The 27,322-nt window shown below is 40.2% G+C and overlaps 1 protein-coding gene across 8 annotated transcripts in view; it reads left to right on the forward strand.

Annotated features, from left to right (window-relative positions):
• Nucleotides 1-403: 403 nt before the first annotated feature.
• The window catches only part of atp8a1 (ATPase phospholipid transporting 8A1), a 162,602-nt gene continuing 135,683 nt past the window's right edge, over nucleotides 404-27,322 (forward strand). For 7 of the 8 annotated variants that reach the window (XM_036568426.1, XM_036568434.1, XM_036568432.1 and 4 more), the window contains exons 1-2: nucleotides 404-713; nucleotides 26,003-26,117. In XM_036568426.1, coding sequence (XP_036424319.1) covers nucleotides 665-713; nucleotides 26,003-26,117 — 164 coding nt within the window. In that variant the 5' untranslated portion in view covers nucleotides 404-664. Of the gene's footprint in view, nucleotides 714-24,170; nucleotides 24,408-26,002; nucleotides 26,118-27,322 lie in introns of those variants that run through there. The other variant, XM_036568431.1, reaches the window with a different exon arrangement.

The following is a 27,322-nucleotide window of genomic DNA, read 5'->3' on the forward strand; positions in this document are numbered from 1 at the left end:
AGAAGTATAAGAAGGGAGCGGCATAGTCGTGATGGCTGCAGGCGTTGAGATAAAGAAATAAAGAAGCACTGTGCTACTGCTGCTGCTGCTGTCACTGTCCCTCTGCAATCCCCCTCTCGAAACAATGAGTAACTGCAGCGGGGAATCTCCACTAGAGCCATCTACACATGGTGCATGCCGGGGGGAGCCCCTTCCACTGTTCACTTTTCGTTTTCCAGCAATTCAGTAAACTTCTACAGATCCGTGTCAACATTTATTTAGCTCAGAAAATGACATTCTGTTCTCAGATGAGTAAGTTACATCGTCGAAATGGTGAATCGTCGCTCACCGTGTTGAGCCAATCCCCCCCTCTTCGGAGCTCAAAATGGTACGCTCCAACTTGTGAGGCGGCACTGGTTTCCCACTGTTCCGTTTCAAGCTCTTTATCGGTTCTTGCATGTGCGCGACCGTTTTTTCGGCCGTAAACAGACAGGCAAACCGGCAAGTCGAAGCGCACTAATGTTGTTCGTTCACAAACAATGAATAGCTGTCAGAAATAAGCGCTTGAGAGACCGTCGGCTGACGACGACCCGCGCTGAAATTCCTAGACAGGAGAGACAGAGAGAGGAGGAGAAAGCTGCAGTTGACAGGTGCCGTTACTCGGCTTAGTTCAAACTGACCCAAGATGCCGCCTGTTCAGAGAACTATGTCAGACCTACGTTCCCGCGCCGAAGGTAAGAAAACCTACCAACTTCGTTGTAAATTTCCCCTCAAACCCGGGTATATTGACAGGTCTTAGTAGCAGCCGTTTGTGACATTTTTCTTTGTGGACGACAAACTGTTGAGAGAAGTGAGCTAGCGGGGCAGCGTGCTGGCTGCTTGCTATCCAAGTTGTTGATGTTGTTGATAAGCTTAGCTGTTCTGTACTGTAAGGGTCCTGTGTGTGGCAGCTTAGGAGCGACAACAGCTGCTTAACTGGCAGGGCGCTGATCCCAGAGCAGATAGCAGAACATATTATAGTGCCACATTAGCATAGATGTGCTTTTACTGTAAGGCTAAGCTGAAAGAAAAAGTAACAGTCATATTTTAACATTATTCTGACTCCTAACTTAGCCCATTTGTTCTTATTCGCTCAGTGTGGTGCCACTACAGGCTGGCTCTCGCTTTGTACTACTGCTGATTCTGTAGATGACTTCAGGGTGTGTTTTACTGTAAGTAAGGCTGCAGAGAAGGATACAGTATGTAATGTGAGTGTGTGGTTTCTCTAAAGTTGTGGATAAACTACCACCAAAAGCCTCAGGGAAATATCACTGGCCACTGCGTGCCCCTCACTAGGCCTGTGTACAGGTCGTCACAAAAGAAAGAGTCTGTTCTCCTTTGGAATATTAAAAGTAGATAGAAAAGAGGCCCTCTTTGTTATCACTCAGTGGGGCCTTGTGTTTCTTGCTTCTGAAATAATTTGGGCAAATTGAATAACTTGTAAGTATCCATATTTGTACCAGAGGTGAAGAAGATAATGTATTCAGCATCATCCTGCCTCATGCAGAGAGCTCCACAGGTTGCTTGCGATCATTTGCATCTGTTCCATTTATGGATGGCGAGAACTTATCCTTTTCATTTCCTTTCATCTGTTTAAATGCATAGCGAAGACATGTGCTTGATGAGCTCACTAATGGATGTAGAAAGGAGATGTGGGGCTGAAAGTTAAATGGCAGCCTTGGGCAAGCTGCAGATGGTTGGATTTGTATTGATCTGGTCAGATAACTGCCACTGTTTGTCTGCACTTCACTTGAAATGGCATGGCCATAATGACCGCACTGCCCACTCTCTGAAGGGCCTAACACAAAAACGAATAGTAAGATTCTTCTGTAAAGTTTATTGCTGAGGATGACATTCTTTGTACTTTGTCCCACAGACATAAGCAGTGTATAGTTTATTGTTTGACTGAGAACTGTAATTCAGCACTTTAGCTTTGTGGAAATGCATTATAGTTTAAAGATTGTAAACCGAAATGATGTATTATTGTTTCATTTAGCATGTGAAGCTCAATTTGTCACCTAATGCATTTGCTCTCTGGATTTGTGCTGGAAACTGAATGAGACTCCATTCGTGGACCTCTAAATAATTCAACAAAGCATCGTTTCAGGAGAATGTTGACTGCTGCTGTTCTTGTGCGATTAAAACCATCAATAATGCAGCAACTTTCACCATTATCCCAATTTTTCAGCTTTCCCACTTCAAAGAGTAAGCTCTCCGTTTTCCTCTTGGCTCTGGCTCTGGAGCTGGCCCTATCCTTCGCTCCCTCCCTTACCTTTTTGGAAAAGTATCCAATTTGTCTGTGCAAGCATTTCTAAGCATGTTGCAATCGATAAAGCCCTAAGTGTCTGATCAAGCCTGTGACCTACTCTGTCCTGAGAGAGAGATGTTTTTAACTGTATTATTTAGTGCTGCTTGAGCTGTTTGTGGAGTTTCCCTATGCATCGGCCTGCTGTGTGAGGTTTAATCACTGCAGTGCATCAGGCTGGCTCTGCTTGGAAGAGGGCAGGACCCTGGCAAGCGTTCCATCTAATCCAGACCAGCTCAGCCAGTCAGACCCAAAACACACACACCGCTTTCCTCTTCCGTTTCCTCCGTCACCCCATAGACTACCATGTGCAGGGACCTGGGTCAAACACTGGGCTCACTGCTGCGGTTATTTACTCCAAAGTCAGCATTATTTTTCACCTCCTTAATGAGATGTTTTTGTAATTCTTAATAGGGGTGGACAACGTGATGGTATGCTATTGTTATCAATATGATAAATTGTCACGATGTGCTTTTCTTATTATGTTGTGGGTATCGCCAGTACTTCTAGAACAACTGCGTATGTCATAAGAAAGTACAGTTTGCTTAATAAATTAGTTTTTTTTGCAAACATTGAATTAACAAGAACCATTATACTCAGTTTTTCATAGCGTTTTTAAAAAGTGGCAGTACTGTTTTGTTCTTGCATTTTATTTTGACTTGTTCACAAACCTCAAAAGTACTAAATATAGTGTGAAATATTGTTTCATAAAGACATTTCCAAATATTGTGATGTTTTTGTTCTTGTCATACCTTTAGTATCAGTGTTCCTAGCTATTCTCCCATTTCTCAATCCTATGGCATCATGCATTTTTAACAGTCATGTGGTAATACTGAAGTAATACTGAAAGGTAACATGAAGTAATACAGGAAAGGAAGTGGGTCTTCATGCTAGTTCACATTCCTGTATGAGTTAATACAATAAGTGGATTACTGGCCCAAGTTGTGCTGCAAGAGAAATTAAATGAATGTCTACCGCTGCACGTGCCTCTCTGCTCTGGAACCATGAGTACAGAATTTTGGTAGGGCGAACTGGGAGACTTGCCAAAGCAGCATTATCGGTTTGACTGGGTGTGGGTGCGTATGTGTGTGAGGGAGCGAGTGAGAGGAGGTGGTGTGGGCGCAGGTGGAGGAGATCAGAGATTGGGATCCGATGAGTTGCCCACACCGAAGGCGATGATGACAGAAAGGCCGGGCTGGCAGAGACCGCAGGGAGATTGGGTTTTTATGAGCCGCCCAAGCGCTTTCACAAAATAGCATCACGAGCTGGCGTTTTATGGTCCAGCTCGGCCTGGATCTGAACTGCAGTCGTGACTGTCTGCTTTTTTCCCCCCTTCCTCACTTCTCTGCTAAAAAGCAGCAGGCAATATAATATCCATGAATGTTTGAGACTGAACTGTTTCTTTGTTTCTGCTTTGGAGTTGTTGAGCCATGGAAGACATGGAAGTGTAAGTGTCTTCCCAGCTCTGGTGACAAACAGAAAACATACAGTAGTGAAAGAAGGCTTGACAGGTGCAAAAACTAATTGCAAGCTATGGTCACTGTGGCTGTTCTTTCTGACACGTTGATCCAGCGTGAAGCCGGTGAGAGCGGTGAGAGCTCAGCTCACTGCTGTTTGCCCTTGTCCTCTGGTGTACAGTAGCTGCGCCTTAGCAAATACCTGTATCAGACCACGGCCCATATGGCTAACATGTATGAATTAACCTATCCATGCTCCACCCACAAACTCTTTCAGAGTGGTAGTTATTTTACTTTAAAGAATGTTGGCAAAAAATGTTTTCAAACTAAGGAGTAATTGTAGTGTGCAGTTCAAATTTGTCACAATTCTGAAGTGTAAAAGATCGATTTTAGGATAAAACGATGTCAGATTCAAATTTCAGCATCCGACAGATGTTTAGATTCAAACAGTATTTCAAACTGATATTTGGTGATGTATTTATTGTACTCTGGAAGAGCACAGCGTTTAGGCAGCATGGAACCATTGTGGTATGTCCACATTTTATTTATTTTTACTGTATTTGTAACCCTCAACAAATAAATGTTACATTATTCTGTAACGCTAGTCCAGGTAGATCTAGTCCACATTTCTGTTTTATAAATGTTTATTAGAATATTAGAATCTGCATCAGCAGATATGTACAGGTATAAAAAAATATCACATGTCTTCATTGGCCCAGAATCACCATACTGGTGCATTCCCATTAGCTACAACAGCTTGGTTCCACTTAGTAACATATACTTTTAAACTGGAAACTCAGTGTTTTGTAGTGAATCTAAACTCCAGACTATGTTCATTAGCTTGATTGGGGCTTTTTTGTTCTGTAAAGCTTGTCCAACCTCACGAAGCATGTATATGTTGGCTAACATTATGTACTTCAATTCATAGTCATGTCAAAGGCAGAAACAGAAGCTAAAGCAGCACGTTAATGCTGGGGTTTGTTGCAGTATTTTGAGTTTTCCAAATGCAATGTTGTACGAACAACATTGTCATCACATGCAGTTTCGTGCATCCATCTACTTTGTTAAACTCTGATCATTACAGCACATGAGACAGTACAGCTTTTGATGATGTTGGTCCAAAGATGCATTTTTTTTTCTTTTTCATTGTGAAGTTAAATATTAAGTTGTAAGTCAGATGGATCACTGTTCTACTGATTCAAGCTACCACTGAGATGCAGCACAAGCTAAAATACCAAACATTTCTTTCATTATCACATTACGGATTAAATGAATCTCTTTTCAATGGAGCCCTTATTTAGAGATGGTCACTGTAGGTGGGAAGGAATGCTCAATCCTCTTCAGCCCCTACTTTAATGTGGAAATAGGCTGTGCTGTCCTGTGTGAGTGTGTGAGAGAGTGTGGGTGTGTGAGAGAGTGTGGGTGTGTGAGAGAGTGTGTGTGTGTGTGTGTGTGTGTGAGAGTGTGTGTGTGTGTGAGAGTGTGTGTGTGTGAGAGTGTGTGTGAGAGAGTGTGTGTGAGAGAGTGTGTGTGAGAGAGTGTGTGTGAGAGAGTGTGTGTGAGTGTGAGAGTGTGTGTGTGTGAGAGTGTGTGTGAGACAGACTGTGAGAGAGTGTGTGTAGCACAACAGGTTGGTCCCTGCTGGCAGATGTGGCTGTTAGCGCTGTGTCTAGCTGATGCGATTGCAGCACAAAAGCTGAGTGGCGTTAAATCCCCAGCCTAGAATACCGCCTGCTCTCTCAGCCTCCCCACCACTGATAGACCAGCGTTATATCCTGATCTCTCTTTCTCACAAAGGCACACACACATGGCATATGTAACTAGTAATAGTACTGACACAATGAAATTATACAACAATAATTACAATACACATTATATTAAATGTACAATATATAATAAACAGTATTCAGAGTGGGGTTATACAGTAACATTATGCGGAGAACATACTCTAAATGGACAGTGTACATGCAGTCTCTGTGACTTTTAACTTGTAGATGTATTGGCACAATTGAATTATACAGTATACAGTATGGAAACATACAGGTACAATATACAGTTCATACAGTACAGTATACATAATGAAATTATATAGTTAAAATTTGTGTAAATACAGTGTGGAATTGTGAAATTACAACAAAGAATGTACTATGGTAAATGGACAATATAAGAAGTGGCTATGTAATTTATGCATCAAATAATAGAACTGCTGTGTGGTGCAGAAGAACAGTTGCACCAAAATAGCAGCAAAAATGTATGGAGACGCAGCAGTTTGTTTGGAAGGTGATACTAAAAAGAGCTAGGTAGAGATGGTGACTGTGATAGCCGTGTTTGTCAGTTTCAACAGCATTCATGACGTTTAATAATGATCCATACTGCTTGGGTTTTTGTTGTGGTGTTTAGTCCAGTTTCTTGGTAGTTCTAGTGAATACTGGTATCAGATTCTTAAATCACTCTCATTGTGATCCTTTCAGGTACGTATCTTTGTGATTGACATGACTATTTTTGGCTCTGTGATTAAAGCATTGTATTTGGTAGTGCTCTCTCACATCCCCATGCCAACAAACCACTTTGTTCCCATAGCAAGCTAGACCACTTATCCATATAGTTGATGCAATGGTTTGCAATGCTTCTCATAACGGCAGTTGCATCCTTTACAGTATTTGCCAAGTTTCAAAGTAGCTCTTTTACCCTGCAAACACACTAAATTCAAATGTCTATACTGACAGAAAGGTCAGGAAATGGCCTTAGGCCCTTGATCCATGTTGATGCTAGATATTGTGGGCTAAATGTGGGTGGAACCATTAGGGTTAAAACAAACCGAGCATCTAATTCAGTGCCTTTAGAAGGTGGAGCACAGTGATGGTGCACTTGCCAACATTGTTCAACAGATGACAAGCCTTTTGTTATCCTCTGGATGTAATGTAAGTTATTGTGGCTGAAATGTTCCCTCAAAAACACCCAAATAAATGTCAAGTGTGTAAAGAACACCTTAGTTGTTCCATTAGTTGTAGAGCCAAAACGTGTGTTCATGTTGCAAGATCATGGCCTACATTGTGAGACTACATTGATGCTGGTGTTTATGGAAATTGAAACCTGTCGAATGACCAGGAGAAACTGACCAACTCAGTGTTGCATTGTGGAGGGTTGGAATAACTCCACATAGACTTACTACTAGACCAGTCATGATTAAGCAATCAAACTTGATTTCTTGATTAAAAAAAGGATGACAGTGCACCTTCTCAGTGAATCAGCAGTGGTTTGTTGGCAGTTTGCATGATGCTAATACATCTCTGACTGTGAGAAAGGAACCCTTGTTTACACACTTTTGCATGTTTTTTTTTGTTTTTTTTTCTGTACAGCATTTTTTAAATCTAGTCTTTTTAAGGGGTTAGAGTTAGAGTAGTCTTACAAGTCTCACAACCAGTGTCTGGTGCATCTTGTGGCTTAACATGGCCAAGAACCATTCACTTTGATAGGAAAGGCAATTTGTCATGCCGTTGTTTTAGCACGATGTTAAGGGCAGTTTTTTTTTTTTTGCAAACAAACAGGAAACAAATGCATTGGCTTACAAGTCTTACAAGGATATCTTGCTTCAAAGCAACGTTGCCCTTCAAAGAAAACTTTTAAATAACTTTTAAAGATGTGAACATCACACATTTTTTTCAATCCAGCAGCTATGTCGCTGTGAAATGCTCAGTCACGGGGCACAGAGCAGCAGCTGTCTGCATGGAAGTGCGTTCACAAGGCTGTGAGGATAGTCACTCAGGATGCAACTAACAAAATCATGATAGCTGTGCAAAAGATATATAATACCATGTATATACGGAGCGTTTGAGGCTGAGACTATGGTTAGTGCTACTTGCTTATATGTTTCTCATTGGCTGATTACTGTTACTTTATTATTAGTACAGTGAGTAGTGATGGGATGGTGTTACTGCAGAGCTATCAAGGTGAGGGCTAGCTCTCTCTCTCTCTCTCTCTCTCTCTCTCTCTCTCTCTCTCTCTCTCTCTCTCTCTCTCTCTCTTTTCTCACCTGAGTATGTCACATGCTCAGCTGCAGCTGCAGTGCTGAAATTTAGGCTGTCACATTACAGAGTGTTTCTGTGTATTATGTGTTGGTGTGTTTTGTGTTACTTTCATTGCTGTCACTGACTAATCTGAGCAATGGAGGGTTTTTTGTTGGTAGCAGTACAAATGGTGCTTCATTTTAATCTTAATCTATGTGGATTATGGCCCATCGCCTGTATGTGAAAGCTTGATTTCCCTGTTTATTGAAGTATTTAGGTTTGCACTAGATTCACTTCTGTAGACTTGGCTTTCTTGATTTTACACAAAAGTTTTTGTTTACTTGCATGTTGCTGTAGCCTAAAGGTAAGATGCTGTTTAGGGCGATTTAAAATTTTGCGTTTAGCACTGAATTCATTTTAACCTGAGGGCTTGTTTTTATAAAAGGATCTCTAGAGTGGTCACTTTAAGGCCATTCTGTAATTAGACCTGTTTCAGTTTTTTGAATCGCAGACATCAGTGTCTTTTCTCCAGTTGTCTGAGTGAGGTTGCAAGGTGTGCCAGGTTTCATGAAGATTTTATCCATGTGTTTGCTCACACCTTTAGTTCACAGCAGATCTTAGCACAGAAAGCCTGTGTTTGCTTTTTTGTTTGAAGAGATGAACCACAGATGACTGTTTTTTGTGTTTCACTGTCTGAGAGTAAATAGAAAGAATTCTCAAACTTTTAAGTAAAATGAATTCGATACTCCTGGATTGAAGGATACAAAACTTGAAAACTATATTTAATCTTTATTTGCTGTAAGATTTTGTTTACTTACTTTTTGTTATTGATATGTTTTGTTTGTTGTTGTTGATACATTTATTCAGCTGAACACTCTAGGCCTATTTTACTTCATTAAAACAGCCTTTTAGTGTATTTTCTACTGTACTTATCTGTGAGTCGTCATGCTCGCTAGACTACACCCAGGATTACACCATTAATTCATAGCTCTTTGACACAGATACTAATCTCTGACTAACAATTGTTTCCTACTTAGATAAAAGTGCTGTTATTTGTTCAGTGCCTGTGGCCGGGCCAGTGTTATATTAATGGACTACAGTGAAAGGTGGTGTTGCGGGACTGAGCTTAATTACGCTCAGCCAGTGCACAGCAGATTATTTTGTTCCTTAATTAGTCTAACAAGATCTGTGTGTGTTTTTGTTTGTCTGTGTTAAGATAAATACAGGACAGCAGACTAAAATGATACCGAAATCACATTGATGGTGGCATATATATATATATATGTGTAAAGAAAATTATGGGCCTTGATGATGATTGGAAGAGTGGTTTTCCTGCATTTGTAGTCCTAAAAGGAATAACATTTTTCAGACCACGAAATACATCTTCATGTGTTAATGTCAAACACACAGGCTCAAAAAAAAGGATCGATGTTTAGGTTTCAAATGCAAAATCATCATTATACTGATGAAGATTTGATGACAACAGTAGATAATTCTCTTACATTGTCAGAAGACATTTTTGAGCAGATTTTGAGTTCTCTTTGAATTATCTTTTAATCCACTTGCAGTCACCAGATTCATTCGCTTGGGGACGGAGTCTGAAGCACAACCCACATTACAAAATGTTTTTCTACACGTTGTGTGCAATTACACTTTTCCAACAGGGAGGCCTCTAAATCCCCAAATTTTACATAGAGCAGTTCCACTTGAATAGCACACACAATATTCAGCCCCAGTTGTAGTGTGTCATAATGAGCCATGTCCCAGCATCACTTGCTGTATTTACTAGACTGTCACAAAATTATCTGGTAAAGTTAATGCACTCAATTTTTTTTTTAATTGGATTGTTTTTTTCAATGATTTTTCGTCTGACAGTTTGGTCTGCTGGTTTATCTGAGATCTGAGATTAAAAGAGCTGAATCCAGGAAAAAACTGAATGAGAGATTATTTTGTGAATGTGTGTGTGCGCTGGTCTTCCCTGGCTCATTTATGAACAGATTGGACACGTGCTGCATGTGATCTGCTCCATCATTCATGAAACATGAAAGACCCAGCTCTATTTGACCCCCCTCTTCTCTTTCTCCCTCTCTCTGTCTCTCTCACACTACCGATCGCCTTCTTAATCCCTCACTATTCTTTCATCTGGCAGCCCATCCAGATCTACCCTCACTCCCCTCCCATAGTGGAGTGCTTCAGCATCCCAGGATGTTTCAGAGCAGCCTATAAAACGTAGCAAAGCCATGAATCACACAGCACCAACAGGCTTTTCTTGGTGTAGGCTGAGCTTTTGTAGCTTTCGTTCCTTCAACCACCACTGGCCCAATAGAAGGCAGGATATTCTTAAAGGACCTCATGAATACAAATAAGACTTGTGCTTGCTGAAATATTAATACAGCATAAATGAATGATGCACATGGAAGCGTGATTAATCTTAGGAGTGGGCCCATGGTGAGATACCGAAGACTCTTGCTACACATGTGAAAACGCACACAAACTTGGCAGAGCTGTTCAAGCCAGATTAGCTTTTTGGTCTCCCAGCAGGAGGGCCAAGCACACCACCTAGTCTCTGACAGGTGCAGTAAGTTTGTATGTAGGTCTATAGTGTTCAATAGTGTTACCACTTTTTTCTAATTTTGTCAGATATTTTTTGCAGGCATAGAGGAAACCATGACAAAACAATGGATTAATATAATCAGAAATAAGCACTTTTCAGAAGCTGTCTGTTCATAAGAATGCTACCTCACAAAATCTCCCCAGTAAGTTACTGTGCTTCTTGTCATTGTTCATGATTGGATCTATGACTTGGCTATACAGAAGACATAGAAGAATTAGACATTTTCTGGCCTTGTAGATGGTCATAATCTCTCAGTCACTTATCAACATGCCACGTTTTACAACTTACAACTAGAAGTACTTAGTAGGAATCAACCAAGATTGTATTTGTCCATTGCTCACTCTTGCCCTATTAATTATTAGTCAATTTATTTTTATTCTGGACAACCTGTGTAATGATTTAATGACAATTCAATGACTTTCTTAATGCTGTATGTGCTTATATGTGCCAACCTGTTTTATTAGTGTATTTATTTATTGGTGTATTTTAATCAATGTATTCCTTTAGCTCACAAAGTAAGAGCTTTGGGTAAAAGGAAGATGAACAATGTTATGGTTATTATTGTCTGTTGATTTTCAAAAATACTTGGACTGATAAGAAATGACCAAAAATAAGACAATCAGCTAATTTGGCTGCAAAGAAATCAGCCATAAAAATGAATAATCAGTTAAATAGTGTTTTCTGTCTTTTCTGTTTTTCTACAGAACCTTTACGTTTTTTTTGTGTTTGTTTCCTTTGAGCTGTGCATTTAGAGATCAATAGCTTCAGCCCTGCAGCTGTGTTTTAACCTTCTGCTCTAATTGAATGGCTGGTCCGCCAGTGGCTCTGTGGGGACCGCATGCCTCTTTTTGCACTGCACTATCGACATGCTCTTGAGCCCACTCACCCTCTTCTCTTCCGCTTTGGCTCAGTGCTTCAGTGTGTTCTGAGCCCCTGAGCTTCTATCCCAGGTCTCCTGATTACACCTTTTAATCTCACGCGGCTGCGGTGGGCTTGCGTGACATTTAAAGAGGTATTGTATTACCAGCCTGCAGTTCTGCACGACCCAGCTATCAGATGACAGTAATGATGGGTATTGTGGGCTCGTATTGGAAGGGCCATTAAATGCAGCTGTTGTAGGCATATTTGTAATATGGAAGCCTTGTTTTCCAGGCATCTGAAAAGCTGCAGGAACAGGTGCGATAGAAAGCACTGATTTCAATACCCTGCTGCTGTTCAAAGAAGCCTGAAACCATAAGCATCAGACGAATTGGCTGCTATCTTTTTTTTTGCTGCATCTCTCTCTGCCTCTTTCTCTATATCCCACTTTCTTTTTTTCCCTTTCTTAACATACTCTGTTCTCCTTCCTCATTGCCTTTTAGTGTTTGTCTTTTCTTTCTCTCTCTACCTCACACTCCATGTGCTACTATTTTCTCTCTTTTACTTGTCTTTTTCTATCTTTCTTTTTTCTTCCTCTTTTTTTTGTCTCATACTTTCTTGCTCTGTCTCATTCTCTCTCTCTTCTACTGCAGAGCTGTCAAAGTGAAGGCTAGCTCAGTTTTCTCTCTCTCTCTCTCTCTCTCTCTCTCTCTCTCTCTCTCTCTCTCTCTCAAGCCTCTTTTCATTTCCCATGTCCCTTCTACTAAGCAGATCTATGATGGTAGGGTAAAAAGGCTCTGCTGAGATAATTGTCTAAGTGCATTGTTTGGCTGGAGTGAGGTTTCTGCTGAGCAGTTACTAGAGCTGAATCCTTAGATGCTGCATCATTTCAGAATGGCATCGCTGCAGTGCGTACAGCCTGTAAGTAATGAGACAGTGACGTAGATCATTTTGTCTCTGTCCTCTGGCGCATCGGATTTGAAATGAAACGGTTACTTTGAAGTTGAACTGAAGAAGGCAGAAAGCCCTTGAAACAAACAGAAACTGACAATCACTGCATTACAGGTCTGGTATAAAAACAGCTGGGAACATACGGCGTATGACGTGTCTGGTTTGCAGTTTCAGGTAGTCGTCAACAGTTGCCATCATAACAGATGCCATCAACAAATGTATGTTTTGAAGCACATTGTACAGATGTAAGGAAGAAATGTATAGAATAACATATCAGTCTGGATTTCCCTTGAAATTGAAGAAGCAGTCTAGAATTTGACCTTTATTAGTTATTACTAGTTGGCTGTCTTAAAGTTATGGCCGACTTAGCGTACAACCAGGTGTAAGCCCTTTTACTACATCTGACTCCTGAAGACCCCTGAAGCCTAAGACTTACTTAAGGACTGCATTGCACAATGAGTTATTCCAAAGGGGAGTGGTGAGGCCTACGGTTACAGGAAATGAACTTCGCTTCTCTGTTTGTCGTACTGTTTCCTGTAAATGGTCGTAAAGCATATATGTTTAAAAGGTAGAATCATGCATGACTGTTATTTGTCTGCTGTGACCTCCCTCTCTCCCCCGTCAGCTGACTGACCCGCTGTGATGTCTTTTTTTACTCACTGAGCGATTAGGGTGTCAGGCCATGTCAAGTATGGTAGTGTCTTAGTGAGAGCACTATTGTTCCTGTCGTTCTGCCACGTCAACCACTTAATCTTCCTGCCATTGACACCCGTCGGGCTGTAATCTTTTAACTCCACCTTACCCTAAAGACAAAAGCAAGCCAGTCATAAATGGCATGGGGGTGGTGTTACGTCTACAGACAAAGATAACGTGACGTGTAATGGCAATAACATTGTTTTAACTCATCATGGGCTTTGTGTAAATAAGATGTACCCAAAACGGGCCCTGTGGACCAAATTAAACAGTGTAAAAGCATCATTATAAACTAGTGTTTCTCTTGGTTCATTCAAAATAGTTGTGTAGTACTATGTAGTTTATTTTACAATAAATATAATAATTGGGATAGCATTTGTAGGCTGTTATCTCGTTGATGCTTTAGTTGGTAGCTGTTGCTTGCTTTCTCTTTTTCCCCTCAGTTTTTCTGTTACTACTATGAGTGTAAAAATCAGCTGCAAGGTGGTAAATGAATTGCATTGTCTTTGGAATGTTTCTAAATTGATGGACAGAATTACCTTATGGTTCATACTGTGACCTGTGGTTGGCTTATGACTTTTACATCTTTTCTGTCTTGTAGACATACTGGATTTTTCTGTTCTTCCTCCATTGGTAATCAGCTGTTCCACCCCAGGGCCTAAGCAGTTACCTAGGGCTGAATCTTGCTTTGCAAATTAAAAGTTAATTTCTTAGGATTTCTTTAACTGGATGGTAGACCTCTGACATCACCTGGCTTTTAGGCAAATGGGAACTTTATAAAGTTGAACTGGTCATTTTACGAGGACATGAAGAAGCTCATAAGCACTTTAACTTGCACTGGGTGCACCCTCTCCAACTGAAATCATTCATTAAATTCTCACGTGCATTAAAAATTCATTGCCGTTGTCTTTGTCATCGGGACAAGTAAGCAGTGTATTTAGAAAACAAACCTCATGAACAGAAATCCCATAAACAGGAGAAAATGCCATATCTCAGCATGTGTGTGTGTGTGTGTGAGAGTGTGTGTGAGAGTGTGTGTGAGAGTGTGTGTGAGAGTGTGTGTGAGAGTGCCAGGATGGGCCTCTCCACTTCCACTGGGCACCCCTCTGGACTCTGTGCCCTGTGTGCTATTGTTCTGTCTGTTGGCTGACACAAGCAATAATCCTGACATCTGGCCCGTATCCAGCTTCGCTACAGAGCGCCACCTCTGAGCCCGCCTCCAGAGGCTTCCCCTCCAGTGACTGTCCATCTCTCTTTCTCTCCTTTATTTTTCTCTTCCTTTATTCCCCTTTTTTCCTTGATCCCTTTTTTGCCCCATCCTTCTTTTCTCTCTCTCTCTCCTGCTCTCTCCCTTTCTTTTTTTTCTCTCTTTCCTTTTGTCTCTCTGCCCCTTTCTTGCCCCCCCCCCACCCTCACCACATTTTATCCCCTTTTCATTTTGTTGCCTTGTTTATTTCTTTTGCACTGTTTAACATTCTCGTTTCTCTTTCATTGTCTCTGTCTGTCTGTGAGAGCCATGTGTCAGAATTTTCTCTCATTTCCTCTTTTCCCCTTCAGGAAGTTTCAGGGCTCCCTGGCTGTGAGGGTCGTTGACAGTAGATTGAGGCAGCATGCAGGCAAAATGAACCAAACCAAAGATGTCAAGAGAGATATGAGAAGAGAAATAGAGAGAGAGGGAGAAGGATGGAGAAAAGACTTACAGAAAATAGTTATTGCTTAGCGAGTATGGGGATTGTATATCTTGTTCTGGTTCTCTCATGTGGCTAGCTGAGGCATCACTAGCCTTTGGCTAAAGAAATGAGTGGTGAACGAGAGTGAGTCCGTGGAGGTGGGGTGAGGCAGGGCAGGGCATAGGGTGGGGGATTGGTGGGGAGCGCTCACACTGGGAAATGTGTGTCAATCCCTGAGCTCTTTATCTAAGGCCGGCCTCCAGAGACATATGCAGTCGTGTGAAATGGATACACACAGAGTGGAATCCACTTAAAGCCCCTCTAAGGGAGTTTAGGCACAGGCTATTTTGATAGATGGAAAAGTCTCTTCTGGGTTCAAGCAAAGGTTTAAATGACAAGCTGCTGAATAGTGTTCCTATTAAATCATGTTTATTATGGAGAAGAGGCTTCAATTGTCTCTGCCGTTAGAGGAGATTAATTCTAGGTGGTAAATAAATGTATTATGCTTTCTGTTGACCTGCTCTGAGTGCATGCCTCCATATCAGAGTAAGCATGGCATTGTGCAGGTGCGTGGCACCTAGCCTGACCTTTTGAATGCACTGCATTTCTCCATGTTAATGAAAGCAATTGAAATCAAATGAAACCATTGCACTGTTTAACGCTTTCTCAAAACTTCATCTAAGCTTTAAAAGGCGAACATGACAAACCACATTTCTTTGCTTTGTGGTGTAGAGTATATAAACTCAGCTGTGCGAACATCCTGTTTTAGATTCCTTGTTTTTGTGATGTCAGAAAACAACAATGTATTTGCTTATATCTGCCCTTTTAGCCTAAAGCGGTGTTTCAGAACAGACTGCTTTTTAAATGAATTGTAATACTAGGCAGCCAGCCAGGGTTCATTTGCATATAGGAAGAATTAATTGTAGCCTGTATTATCAATAGTATTGCCTTAACGCAGAGATATTTAACCTGATTACATGGAGCTTGTGCCCATAGATGAATGTGATCAATTAAAAGCAGCCAAGCACCTAAGTGCTGTGTACATAATACAGCCACAACTAACTGGCATTATGTTCAGTGTTTAAACCTCAAGCTAGCAAAAGTGAATCTGCTAGTCTTCTCGGCCAAAAAACAAGCCTGTACCTTTAATTTATGTAAATTTATATTTACGTACATTTATATATTATATTGTTATATATTATACATATTATATTAATCTAGAAATTGTCTCCAGATCATTCAGCCCTATTTACATATTTCAGTCTTGCAAACACAGTAAGGAAAAACAGCCTGTTTAATTATATGGGATGAAAAGAGGTTGGAAAATGGTTTGTATGAAGCTCACAAAAAAGTAAGCACCAAGGATCTTAATTAATTCTGGTGTAACTAAACATTCTGTTAAAGTATTGTGAAGGTTCTGGAGTCCTCTGTGCGACGTCATAGCTCTCCCCTTCATCTGGCTGTCTCAGTCCTCCAGTTAGCTCTCAGTAGGGTGTGTAGTACAAAGACACATAATCAATCAGTCTCCTCTCCCAGAGATTATGTCCCCTTCCACTGCACTCCCTGTGCAGCCATTAATTATGAAAGTTCTCCTCCCTAATGTGGCAGGGAGCCTGGGATTAGATGGAAGAGCTATTCATGCACCTGACTTTGCCTCATTTGTAGAGGACTGGATGTGTTAAAGATGATGATACAGTGCTAATGTAGTTGTATTTGTGTCGTCATCTTAATGTAACATTTTTACAATTTCAAAAATGTTAAACGTGGCACTAAAAACAACCCATTAAAACTGACATTCTGCGGTTCGCTTAAATGTGTATGCCGTCTGCTCTATAACTTATCTAGCTAGACTTTATAAGACACATTTTACACATTGTCCATTATGCAAATATACCAGATTTTGTGCTGCATCTTTTTAAAGTCCACTCTCAATTAAAAAGTCAAGGAGAGAAGGACACTGCTTCCCTTGTCATGACCTCCAGGCCCTGCTGGATGATCTGGCTAGCCAGCTGTCCGTGCTCAGGTTCAGGTGAGGTCTGAACTCAGCAACCCCCACCCACACATTCTAGCCCAGACCCCTCCAATTACTGCAGATCCACTCCAAGTGCCCGGTATTAGCATCCAGTCTGCTGTTTACTGTACATACAGATGGCCAAAAGCTAGAGAAAGTTTCTCCTTCATATATTAGACCTAATTAACACCCCAGCATTATAGCTGTATGCACAGTTCAATATATGCTGTAAAATTCAGGAGTTTAGCAAACATTTATAAAACATTTTGTGTGTGTGTATGTATATATACATATATATGTATATGTATATGTATGTGTACACCTGTGGTCTTCAGTGTAGGTCCTCTGTAGACTAGGATGAGGATTAATTCCCTTCCGGGAAACCAACTCTAACTGTTTGTTAAAAACAGCAGTATTTCATTGACCTATGTTTCCTATCATAGGTATTGTTGTGAGATTTGGCAAGCTTTACAGAATGTTGGCAAAAATTCAGTTCAATGCAATGAGAAATCATGGTAAGCAACACGTTTTTGTCAAAAATACCTAAATACCTGACATGTATGTGTGTGAAAGATTAGAATATTAGAATATTAGGACAGAATACTAGAATATTAGGATAGAGTGTAAATCTAATGTTATTCTTTTTTGTGTAAAGTCTAACATTAACATTGTGACAAATCTTTGTGATTCTTATTTCCAGCCTACCTAGATTCTTTTTCCTTCAACAACGTAATTCAGCTTGGTAGTTTAGCATTTTGTACTAGAAACTCAGTGTTATGTAGTGGCTCTAAACCAAGATTGCCACAGTTTCTCATTATGTTAATGGGGCTTTTGTGACTATTCTGTAAAACTTGCCAACCATAGACACTTTCGCTACAAAAGAATGCATTTGTCGGTGGAGCATGGGTAGATCAGTTTACTCCTTAAACGTTTCTACCATTTGTTTATGCAGGTTTATGCTAGTATCGTTTGCTGACTAAGCAGTTTCTTAGAATTGCTAGGGTTGCTAGTATGTTAGCAGGTGAAGTTTATCAGAAGGAGCCTGGCTCTAGCTGGGATACTTCTATAAGTCCTGATTGTTGGAATTTTCCCCTGAGCCCTGAGCCATAGGGAATCCTGTAAGCCTCTCATCGTCCCCCGTCATCTGGCTGGGCCATTGCATAAGTGGGCTGGGTTGGCCTGAGCATGGAATGCATGGTGGCCTGCTGCAAGATGATGATCATAACACTGCTGGGGGTAGGGCTATATTTAGCATTGGGAGTGAGAGAATGAGAGAGTGAAGGAGGAGATTGAGAGTGTGAAAAAGAGAGAAAATGAAAGTGAGAAAAAGAGAGTGAAAAGGGAGATTTGAGGAGACAAGCTTTTAGTAATTGTCTGAGTGTACAAACTGTTCACTAATTTGTGGCTTTTGCATGACTTGAGTCAGAAGGCATGGAAGCAGAGATTGAGGGAGGTGGGGGAGGGGCTGGCGCTAGAGTGTGTGAGCTTGTTGTTGGGGCCGATGGTTGGCGTTAAGGGGTGGATCTGTGTCAGACTTCCACTCCATTTCCCCAATACTGGGTTTAGCCAAGGCGGAGGGGAGGGGGTATTGGCTAACCGAGTAACTGGGGCATTTCCTGCCTGGCTTCCTCTTGTGGCCTCTAGTGACGCTGCATTTTGTTGATTACTTTTTTTCTTTTTTTTTATGCTTGACCATAACACATGCCAAATGTCTTTCCCATCTTAGAATGGTACTTCCTCTGCTTTCAGTTTAATTCCACAGAATACCACAGAGGGCAGTGCCACTATTACAGCCACATATGCTAGGCAGTAGTTGTGCAGGAATGTGGTCTCCCAAAACAAATCAAGAATTTGTGAATACTGGAACTGTTGTTTGGACGTCAGCGTCCTCTTCTCAAATGTTCTGTTCCCACCAAAATGCTGCCCAATTGTAAGCTTAATTGTACAGAAACACAAAATTATCCATTTACACGTGATGAAAGTATTATTTAGATAAACGATAAATGGGTAATTATCAATTTTGGGATGCACTGATATGGGCTATCCAATATTTTTTGGTGTACATATCTGCTGCCCAGTGATATAATCTTACATTACATAGATTTTATAAATTCAGATAGGGCTTATTATCCCGCAGCTTATGTTATGTAGTAACCACTAATAAATAAATAAATTGAGATTATATTGTTTAATATTGTGGTTATGCTGTAACTTTCAATATAGTAACACATTAGTAAATCCATGATGTGATATGGCTAAAGATTGGCCTTTGTGGTGTGAATCTGTCCCTTGTCCCGAACATGCATGTAAACAAATATGTCGAGATGCAAATAAGGGGAACATGGGTAAGTGTAACTTAGAGAGGATCGCAAAGGCCACAACATGCATGCAGCCAAAATAATTTTTTACTACGCGTCATGCAAATTCACAGAGCTGTGCGTTAAGCAAACTATAATTTGCTATCCAGTAGTGTTGGGGCGGGACCCGAACATTACATGACCCAAACAAGAAATAGAGCACATTCAAATAGAACAGTTTGACGGCTGGCTGACAGAAGAGCCGTGACAACAGTATGAAGTATGATTATATGTTTCATCTTTAAAATATTGCAAAAATGGGAGTGTTCTTGGAGAGAGAGAGAGAGAAAGGTAAAATGTGAATTTTCTGTATTTTCTAGTATGGTGACTGCTGTAGCGTACGCGTTCACATTAGGTGCATATGTGTTGGGAGACACCTATGCAAATGTCTGTGCACAATGCCTACACATGTTAACAGATATGCAGATGTGCAAGCATAAATTAGCCTTTGTTCTCTGGAAAAATAAATAAATAAATAACAGAGCACTCCCCTTCCCACCAAGAGAACTGTTGCCAAACCCGTCCACTCACCTGGTGGTGCCGTGACCCAGTACAGGCCCAAAGTATACGACAGTGTGAATCTGTCTCTTCCTTTTGAGAGAGAGAGAGAGAGAGAGAGAGAGAGAGAGAGAGAGAGAGAGAGAGAGAGAGAGAGAGAGAAGCACTCCTAATAGGGAAATCCCTCCTGATTTAGAATGGAGTCGTCACATTACTAACTGTGCATATGTGCTTTTTTTTATTTTTTTATTTTTATTTTTTTTTATACCTAAGTTGATAATCCCTTAAGTGTAATTAAATGGAGGCTTTCGGGCCTGATGGCTGCCTCTCCCCTCAGGCTCTTGCCCTCTGCACATGTCACTGTGCACATTCTGAATCACTGCTCTTAGATTAATGATTCATGTCTGTCTTTTTTTTTTTTCCTCTCTGCTCTAATTTTCTGCTCCTAGGGACAGCCTGATAGATGACGGAGCAAGCTAGGCTGGAGTGGTGTGTAGAGTGGATGGGCTGATATGAATTTAACAGATTCAGTTCAGGCACTACAGTTCTCATTCATGATGCTCTGCCTACTTCACAGCAACTGTTGGGGGTTGGACAAACTTAAGAATGTTGGCAAAATCCTATTCAGCGTATCACGTTGTAGATCTTCATTTAGAGTGTGGTTTTAATTTTAAATGATATTTATTTTCCATGCATTTGAAAGGTCATACTGTTAGAAGGGATCTCATGCAGTCATGTAATCAGGGTAACTTTAGCATAATGGCACATTTATAATTTCCATTCATGACAGTGTTATGTTTTAAATTGTATATTTGGAATTTGTACTTCCCTTTATGTCTTGTCCCATTTTTCTCCAAAAGGTTTAATGCGCTTATCTCTTGTAGACTTCATAGAATAATTTAATTTCAAGTTTTTGTGTTATTAATTGTAATCTCCTATATTTACGCCTAATCATTGCTTCTACATGAGCTGATAGAGGAAAAAGTCCTACTGCTCCATTCAGTGTCTTTGGAGCCATTGATGTGGCGCCATGCACAAATGATCTCCCAATCGATCAGTGCTGTTTCAGGTTTGGAAGCTGGCCGAGGCTTAGAGTAAAGGCTTTCAGATCAATATCAATGATTTGTTACGTCCCATTTTAGAACACAGCATATAACTTACTTTCTGTCACCAGTACTTCCTGAAACTTTTGTTATGGAGACCAATCAGGATATTGGGCATGGCTGTGGTGATGTAATGAGCCCTGGGCTTTACTGTGTCACTCTTTTATTTGGGTGCTAAGATGAGCTTCAATCAAGGTAGATACAAAGTCTGCTGTACGAGTCCTATGAGACCTGCTTATTTCAACTGGCCAGTCATACCACTATGAAATAGTTGAAATAGGCTGTTTTAAAAGGTTTGTAATAACTGATGATAACTGACAGGTTGTCTTCAGTGATCCAAATAATTATTATTTTTCCTTTTGCAGGTGAAGGGGATGTTACTGTAGTTAACAGGCATCAGCTTCTCACTGCTCTGCAGCCTGTGTATGTGTGCATGCACTGATGCAGAACAGTGTCCAAGCCACCTGCACCAAGCATTTTCTGCGCACTGTTGTGCTTCAGATCAGTGCTAAACTATACATATTAAACTATACATAATACTGTTGTATTCTTCTCTATTCTTTTCTGTTGTATGCACACCAGAAACTGCGCTAAGTGTAAAAGATGTTACCTTTACAGGCTCAAGCTTGGTGTATTAAAGGGGAATTCCATTTTCCAAGATTTATGCATAATTAAATTGTTAAGATGTCAGCAAAGTTATTCAGAATGATTTGAGGTCTAGAGAAATTTACCAAGTCAGAAGCTGTCCTTTCACAACAGTGGTGATAAGAACCAGACTGAAGCACATTAATGTCTCTAAAAGCTACCTCACCGACAGTCTTTACACTAAATCGTTGTGAATGTGTTACCTGATGCCTGGGATGTTGTTTTATAATCATGTTGAGAGAAAATTTTGTCCTAAAATTTATTTTTTTTGATTCATTCGTGGTAGGTGTATGAAAGGTGTTCTGAGGCAAAATAGTTCCCAGATATTTTTTAGCACTATTCTACAGTTATCAACATTACATAGAAAAAGTCAGAAGACGTGTAGGCTCGCTAACCATTTCAGATAGTAAATAAAATGGCTATTTTTGTAGTAGAATATGCAACCCCTGGTTCATCACCACTATAAATAAATCAGAGTTGGTAAGTTTGTTTATGACCAAATTACTTTACATCTCAGCAACTGAATTATGCAGAAATTTGTAAAAATTGGTGGAATTCCCCGTTAATGCAGCGAAACTGTGTTTTAAACTTCAGCAATGATTTAGTCTATTAGAGGATGGATGGATAGAAGGATGGATGGGTTGATGGATGCCTTGAAAATGAGTGTGTTCAGCCTACAGTGACTCAGCTGGAGGACATGTGTTCTGTGTGACACCTCTCTGACTGTTCAAAAACAAATGGCTTAGTCACTGATGTTCTGTTCTCCCCTCTGCAATTAAATCAGGGTTAATTCCCTTCCATCATGGCCTCAGTGCTAAACTACCCTCACTGTCATGCGCTCACAATATAGGCCGTACATGTGTGGGGGTGGTGGAGGACGTCTGTTCGGCACTAAGGGAGTGGCAGCCTGCAGGAATCATGGTATGAGGTGATTTTATTTAGGTCAGTAGAGAAGGCATCAACACACAGCATTCCTGTTTCCTTGAACACTAAGCAGTTCTGCTCCACGTTGTTTTTGGTTTGGAAATGAAGGCTGTGAGAATGACTTGCCCCATCCGTTGCTAATTAGGGTGCAAGTCCCTACATTATTTATCAGTATCCTGATCAATTATTAACTGACTGATATAAAGTATAGACCTGTTTTCTTTATGCAGAAGCCCTTTCACTGAAGGAGCATTGTTGGTTTGGCTTGTGATGAGGTCAAGCTGTGACTGGGTCTGCTTCTCTGCTGTCTCCTCCCCAGCCTGATAGGAGAGGGAAACAGCTACATGCTCACACAGGCATACACAGAAACAAATTGATGCAGGATTGCAACAGCAGAATGTAAAAGGTGGTTAAAGTTGTCCAGATCTTGAAAAGCTTTCATTTTTTACATTCCTTCGATCTAACATCATTGTTTTAATACTTCCTTTGTACTGGATTTTATTAGAAGAACTTAACATGGAAAAAGTTGTTCCTCTCCTGTTGCCCTCTGCAGGCTGAGAGCTGAAACCCAGCTTGTAAAACTTTGTATTAATGACTGCAGATAAGCTTGATTGTTTTATGTCATGCCCACATAAAGCCCTGTGGAGTTGAAGTTTTGCTAGTTGCTTCATTGAGAGTGAAAGCAACTGACAAGTTATCCTTTAAGGAGGATTATTGCTTTAAAGCCTTAATGCAATAATGTTGCTATGTATACACCAGGTCAAAAGTGCATGTGCATGCTGTTACATGCTGACATTGTCTTAAAGGCATTGTGTGGATCACAAGCTTAAATTGTTCCGTGCAGAAATGCTGCTGATTCTACTGCCTCTCACTTTCTTAAAGACATTTGTGTCATTTTAAGTATTTTTAATGTGATTCTGTAGACACGTGGCTGCTCAATATGTGCGAACCAGCAGTGAACTTCATTATACAGAGTGTAGAATCCCATCTTGTATACGGTAATGTAGGGTAGTGCGGGACAGTATCTTTATCTGTCTCTTGTTTATTTTATTTGTTTGTTTTGAAAGAACAAAGTTCAAATATGCATAAGAGCTAAAGAAATAGCAAGTTTCCTTCCTGGAAACGTGGTTTCTGTGATTTGAGTAATTATGAGAGAAGCAGCACAGCACAGAACAGTACAATCAAAATTAACGCCTCAACTTAAAACCAGCAATATCAGGTCTGGAAGTAGTTAACTTTATTATGCAAACTGAAATATCTTCTGAATCAGTGAAACCGTAATATTTTGAAAATATCATAATATTGAATTTTATCAGCACTAGCAAGTGTGATTACCATGGGGGGATGGGAGAGGTTATTTGAATATACTTACAATATTCTTTGTTTACTTATTTGGGAATTTGAATAATGCATGTTCATTTTAGGATGTGAAGCATCTCATGGACTTGGCTAGAGAGAAGGTTTAGGTCAGTGTGCCATTGTTTATTCATAAAAAAAAATAAATGTTTTCTCTTTTTTGTTTAAATGGGGCAAAATAGAAATTTGAATATTGTTAAAATGGGACAAAACTTACTTGGTGGCTGTCAGTATACGTCAAAGGGCCCCAAAATATAGCTTACGTGTAGGAAACACTGTAAGAAGATGGAGCAGGCAACAGCTTGAATGCTAAAAAGCGTGCGCTATTTTCAAGTTATTTAGTGTTCCTTATCTCTCATTTTCACCATGTGCTTCATAACTGAAGGGTGTGAACAGGGATGATGTCGACTTTGAGATGAATCTATTCTTGAGCTCAGCAGCAGATGGGCCTGTTCTCTCGAGTGTGTGGTTACCACGAGAGAGACTTTTCTTAGTAAACTCTAGCTGTGTCCAGAATTAGTACTACTCTTTATTAGCCAAAGCCAGTTAAAGTACAGGGTCACTGTTAGGGCTAGCAGGAGGTATGTATATATGTGTGTGTGTGTGTGTGTGTGTGTGTGTGTGTGTGTGTGTGTGTGTGTGTGTATATGTATGTATGTATGTATGTATGTATGTATGTATGAGAGAGAGAGAGAGAGAGAGAGAGAGAGAGTGTGTGAGAGAAAGAGAAAGAGAAAGTTGCCTGCTTATTTTCTGTAATATTTCGGAGTGCACTTCTGCTTATATCTTCACTGCTTCCTTGTGTAGTGCTGCCGGTGGCATGATCATGTTGTCTTAGGGGGAAATCTGAATGAAGCCTGTATAATCCACGTTCTGGATTAAGTACCACATCTTTTTTCTTTAACCCGTGTTTGTGCAAGGACCATCTTAATGTCTGCAGGTAAGCTTCAGTAGCCCGGGTAATGGGTGTTATACAGTTGTAGATGAAGATGTTGGCAATTTGTGTTAAGATAACATCAGCTACTTCAGTGAGATGTAGTCTTTTATTGAGCACTAAACCCCGTTTGTTTACTTGGAGATCTAATGTATAATAACTTAGGATTTCTAGTCTGTACTTGTATGCTCTAGTCTGTTCTTGGCTGCTTGTGTGCACTCACTCACCTGAGAGGAGGCGTGCTGTGTGTAGATTTTCATCAGTTTTTTTATACACTTGCTTTATTATTGTGACCATATCCATTGGGAAAATTGCTAAACAAGGTAGCAGCTGGAAGGCAGCAGCACAAAATGGTCTTTCAGATCTTTCATGAGGAAAACTGGTAACTTACATCAAGTGAAGTTGCAGGTAAAATGTCATTTATTCGCTGGAATTCAGGTTAGTTAGGTGAATTACACGCTACGCAGTAAGCACATGGAAAGAAAAAGTGAAACAACCGACCACAAAAAGGCTTAGATCATTGTCAGTAAAAACACTCCCTTAAGATTTCTCCTGTGTTATGGTTGTAGTTGTAGGGAGGTGCTTAAGGTGAGTAATTACATTGACTATATGAACATCTTGTGTAACTCCGGAGGAATGAAGGATGTGGCCAATTATGTCATTATCAGTGTCAGTGAGCTGACTGAACAGGCTAGATGGGTGAAAGCACAATGAGTTTTCTAACTTTTCTAGATGTTAAAGAAATTTAAAGAAATGCTTTTTTCAGCCTAATCAGCTGCATATGTAGTGTATGGTTGATTACCTCAGACAATAGTAATATTATAATACTACTGTCTGAGGTAATCAACCATACTGACTTCTATTATAAATGTGTTTCATTCATTTATTCAACAAAGATCATAATATTTTTATAATATTATAAAAAATATGATCTTTGTTGAATAAAATAATGAAACACATTTATAAAAGAAGTCAGTGGTGCTGAAGCAACAGATATGGCTGATAGACATTAGGTTAAAAAAACGCTGGTGGATTCCTTCATATAGTCTGTCACCATGGAGAGGACAGTGCTCCAGCTGAGCAGTGCATGCTATAGCTTGTCTTACATTTTTACTAAAAATCCCACCGGAGGCCGTTACGAATGTGGCGTTTATTGCCTTGTCCAACAAGTTTCATGTAGTCATTTTTCTGCAAATGAAAACATTAGTTTTATTGACAGGTCACATGAAGAGCTCAAGTTGTGCTCAAGTGAAGTTATTACAGGCTTAGTAAAGAGTGGTACACATGCTAATCACCAGCTGTTTTAGTTTGTTTCTTAAAATGGAATTTTAAAAACTGAATTTTAATTCTACAACTTGTGCAGGTCACCTGTTTAACATCAGAAAACCTTCATCATTACCATCAGACATTCACACCGATGAACATGCCAGAACACCAGTACTCATTTAGCTGATTGTTTTTGTATGTTGCAAACATGCAACACAGCATTTCAGCAACTATGGGAGACTGGAAGCTGTTCCATACGTACTAACCTGGCATCCTAACTTCTGCTTTCAGTTGCTTACACTTAGCTTTTCTCTCTCTCCCTCTCTTTGTTTCAGGGTATGAAAAGACAGAAGATGCATCGGAGAAGACCTCCCTAGCTGACCAGGAGGATGCTCGACTAATATTCATCAATCAGCCCCAGCTAACAAAATTTTGCAGTAACCGTGTCAGGTAGGGCTTAGGATGGAAGTCTTTAACAGAATGATCCTCTGCCTCGATGTAGATTACTATCTGCTATTCAGACTTTGTGTTTTTCACTCCTAGCAGTGACTGAAAAAGATCCCTTGTCTGTCATTAATATTGTGCTATTTAGGAGTGGACGATTTAGTTTCCTATATCGCACTAAAAACATATGGCTCAATTAATGAATTCATCCACTTTCTTATCAATCTGTGTTGGTGCTCAACATTTCAGTAAACAAAGCAACATTAGTTGCTTGAGCGAGGGTTAAGCTGGCTTAAGACATGGGCAGAATGTTTTGAAGAGTACAGTGCAAGAGGACCGGGAAAAGTACTAAAGTTAACTAGGCTACTCATTTTCTTAATGACTGCGATAACCTGCAACAGTTACCATTGAGTGTTCTAGCGATATGACGAGCAGCAGGCAGTAAACACATTAGGGTCTTTATTTTAAACTGTGAAGAGCTGCTGTTTCAATGTTCTGTCAGACAGAGAGAATTTGGTAAGTTTATTTCAATGGCTCAGCGGCCACCATTAACTTCAGCTAACATTCCTTTGTCTGCTGCTGAGCCGCAAGAGACTCATAGTGCACTTATTTATTATAAGTTCAGGGTGTGGCTCCTTCATTAGTATTGTGCTGTTTAGGAGTTTACTATTTAGTTTAGTAAACAGCGGTTAAAACACATGAACCAGTAAATGAATTCAGACACTTTCGCGTTAATCGGCAAAATTATTCACATAAGCTGAGTTGCGGGAACAAACCAACAGTAGCTGTTTGCGCGAGGCAGTAGTTGGCTTCTTATTTGTAGCTGTAGGTGATAGAAAAAATTTTGGAAAGTGCCAGGGACGAAGACCAGGAAAAGTACAAAACTTAATTCAGCTAGATGTTTAATTCTTGGTCTGTTAATGCAGTGCACTACAGTTACCAGTCAGTATGATGAGCAGCAAGCAGTAAATGCAGTAGCATCCTTTGTTTTTAACTGCATATACCTGTTTTTCTTTTTCTTTTAAACAGTTGTTTGCTAGAGAGTTGAGAGAATCTGATAAGTTTCGTTTTGACAGGCAACTGAGTGGCCACCATTAACGTTAGCTAACATTCCACTGTCCACTGGTTAGTAAAAAGAGACTCACATTGTGTGTTTGTATAATATTGCTGATGTGGCGATCTATGGCGTTCACTAGATTCTAGATTCTGAG

Source organism: Colossoma macropomum, unplaced genomic scaffold, assembly GCF_904425465.1.
Source record: "Colossoma macropomum unplaced genomic scaffold, Colossoma_macropomum, whole genome shotgun sequence".
NCBI lineage: Eukaryota > Metazoa > Chordata > Actinopteri > Characiformes > Serrasalmidae > Colossoma > Colossoma macropomum.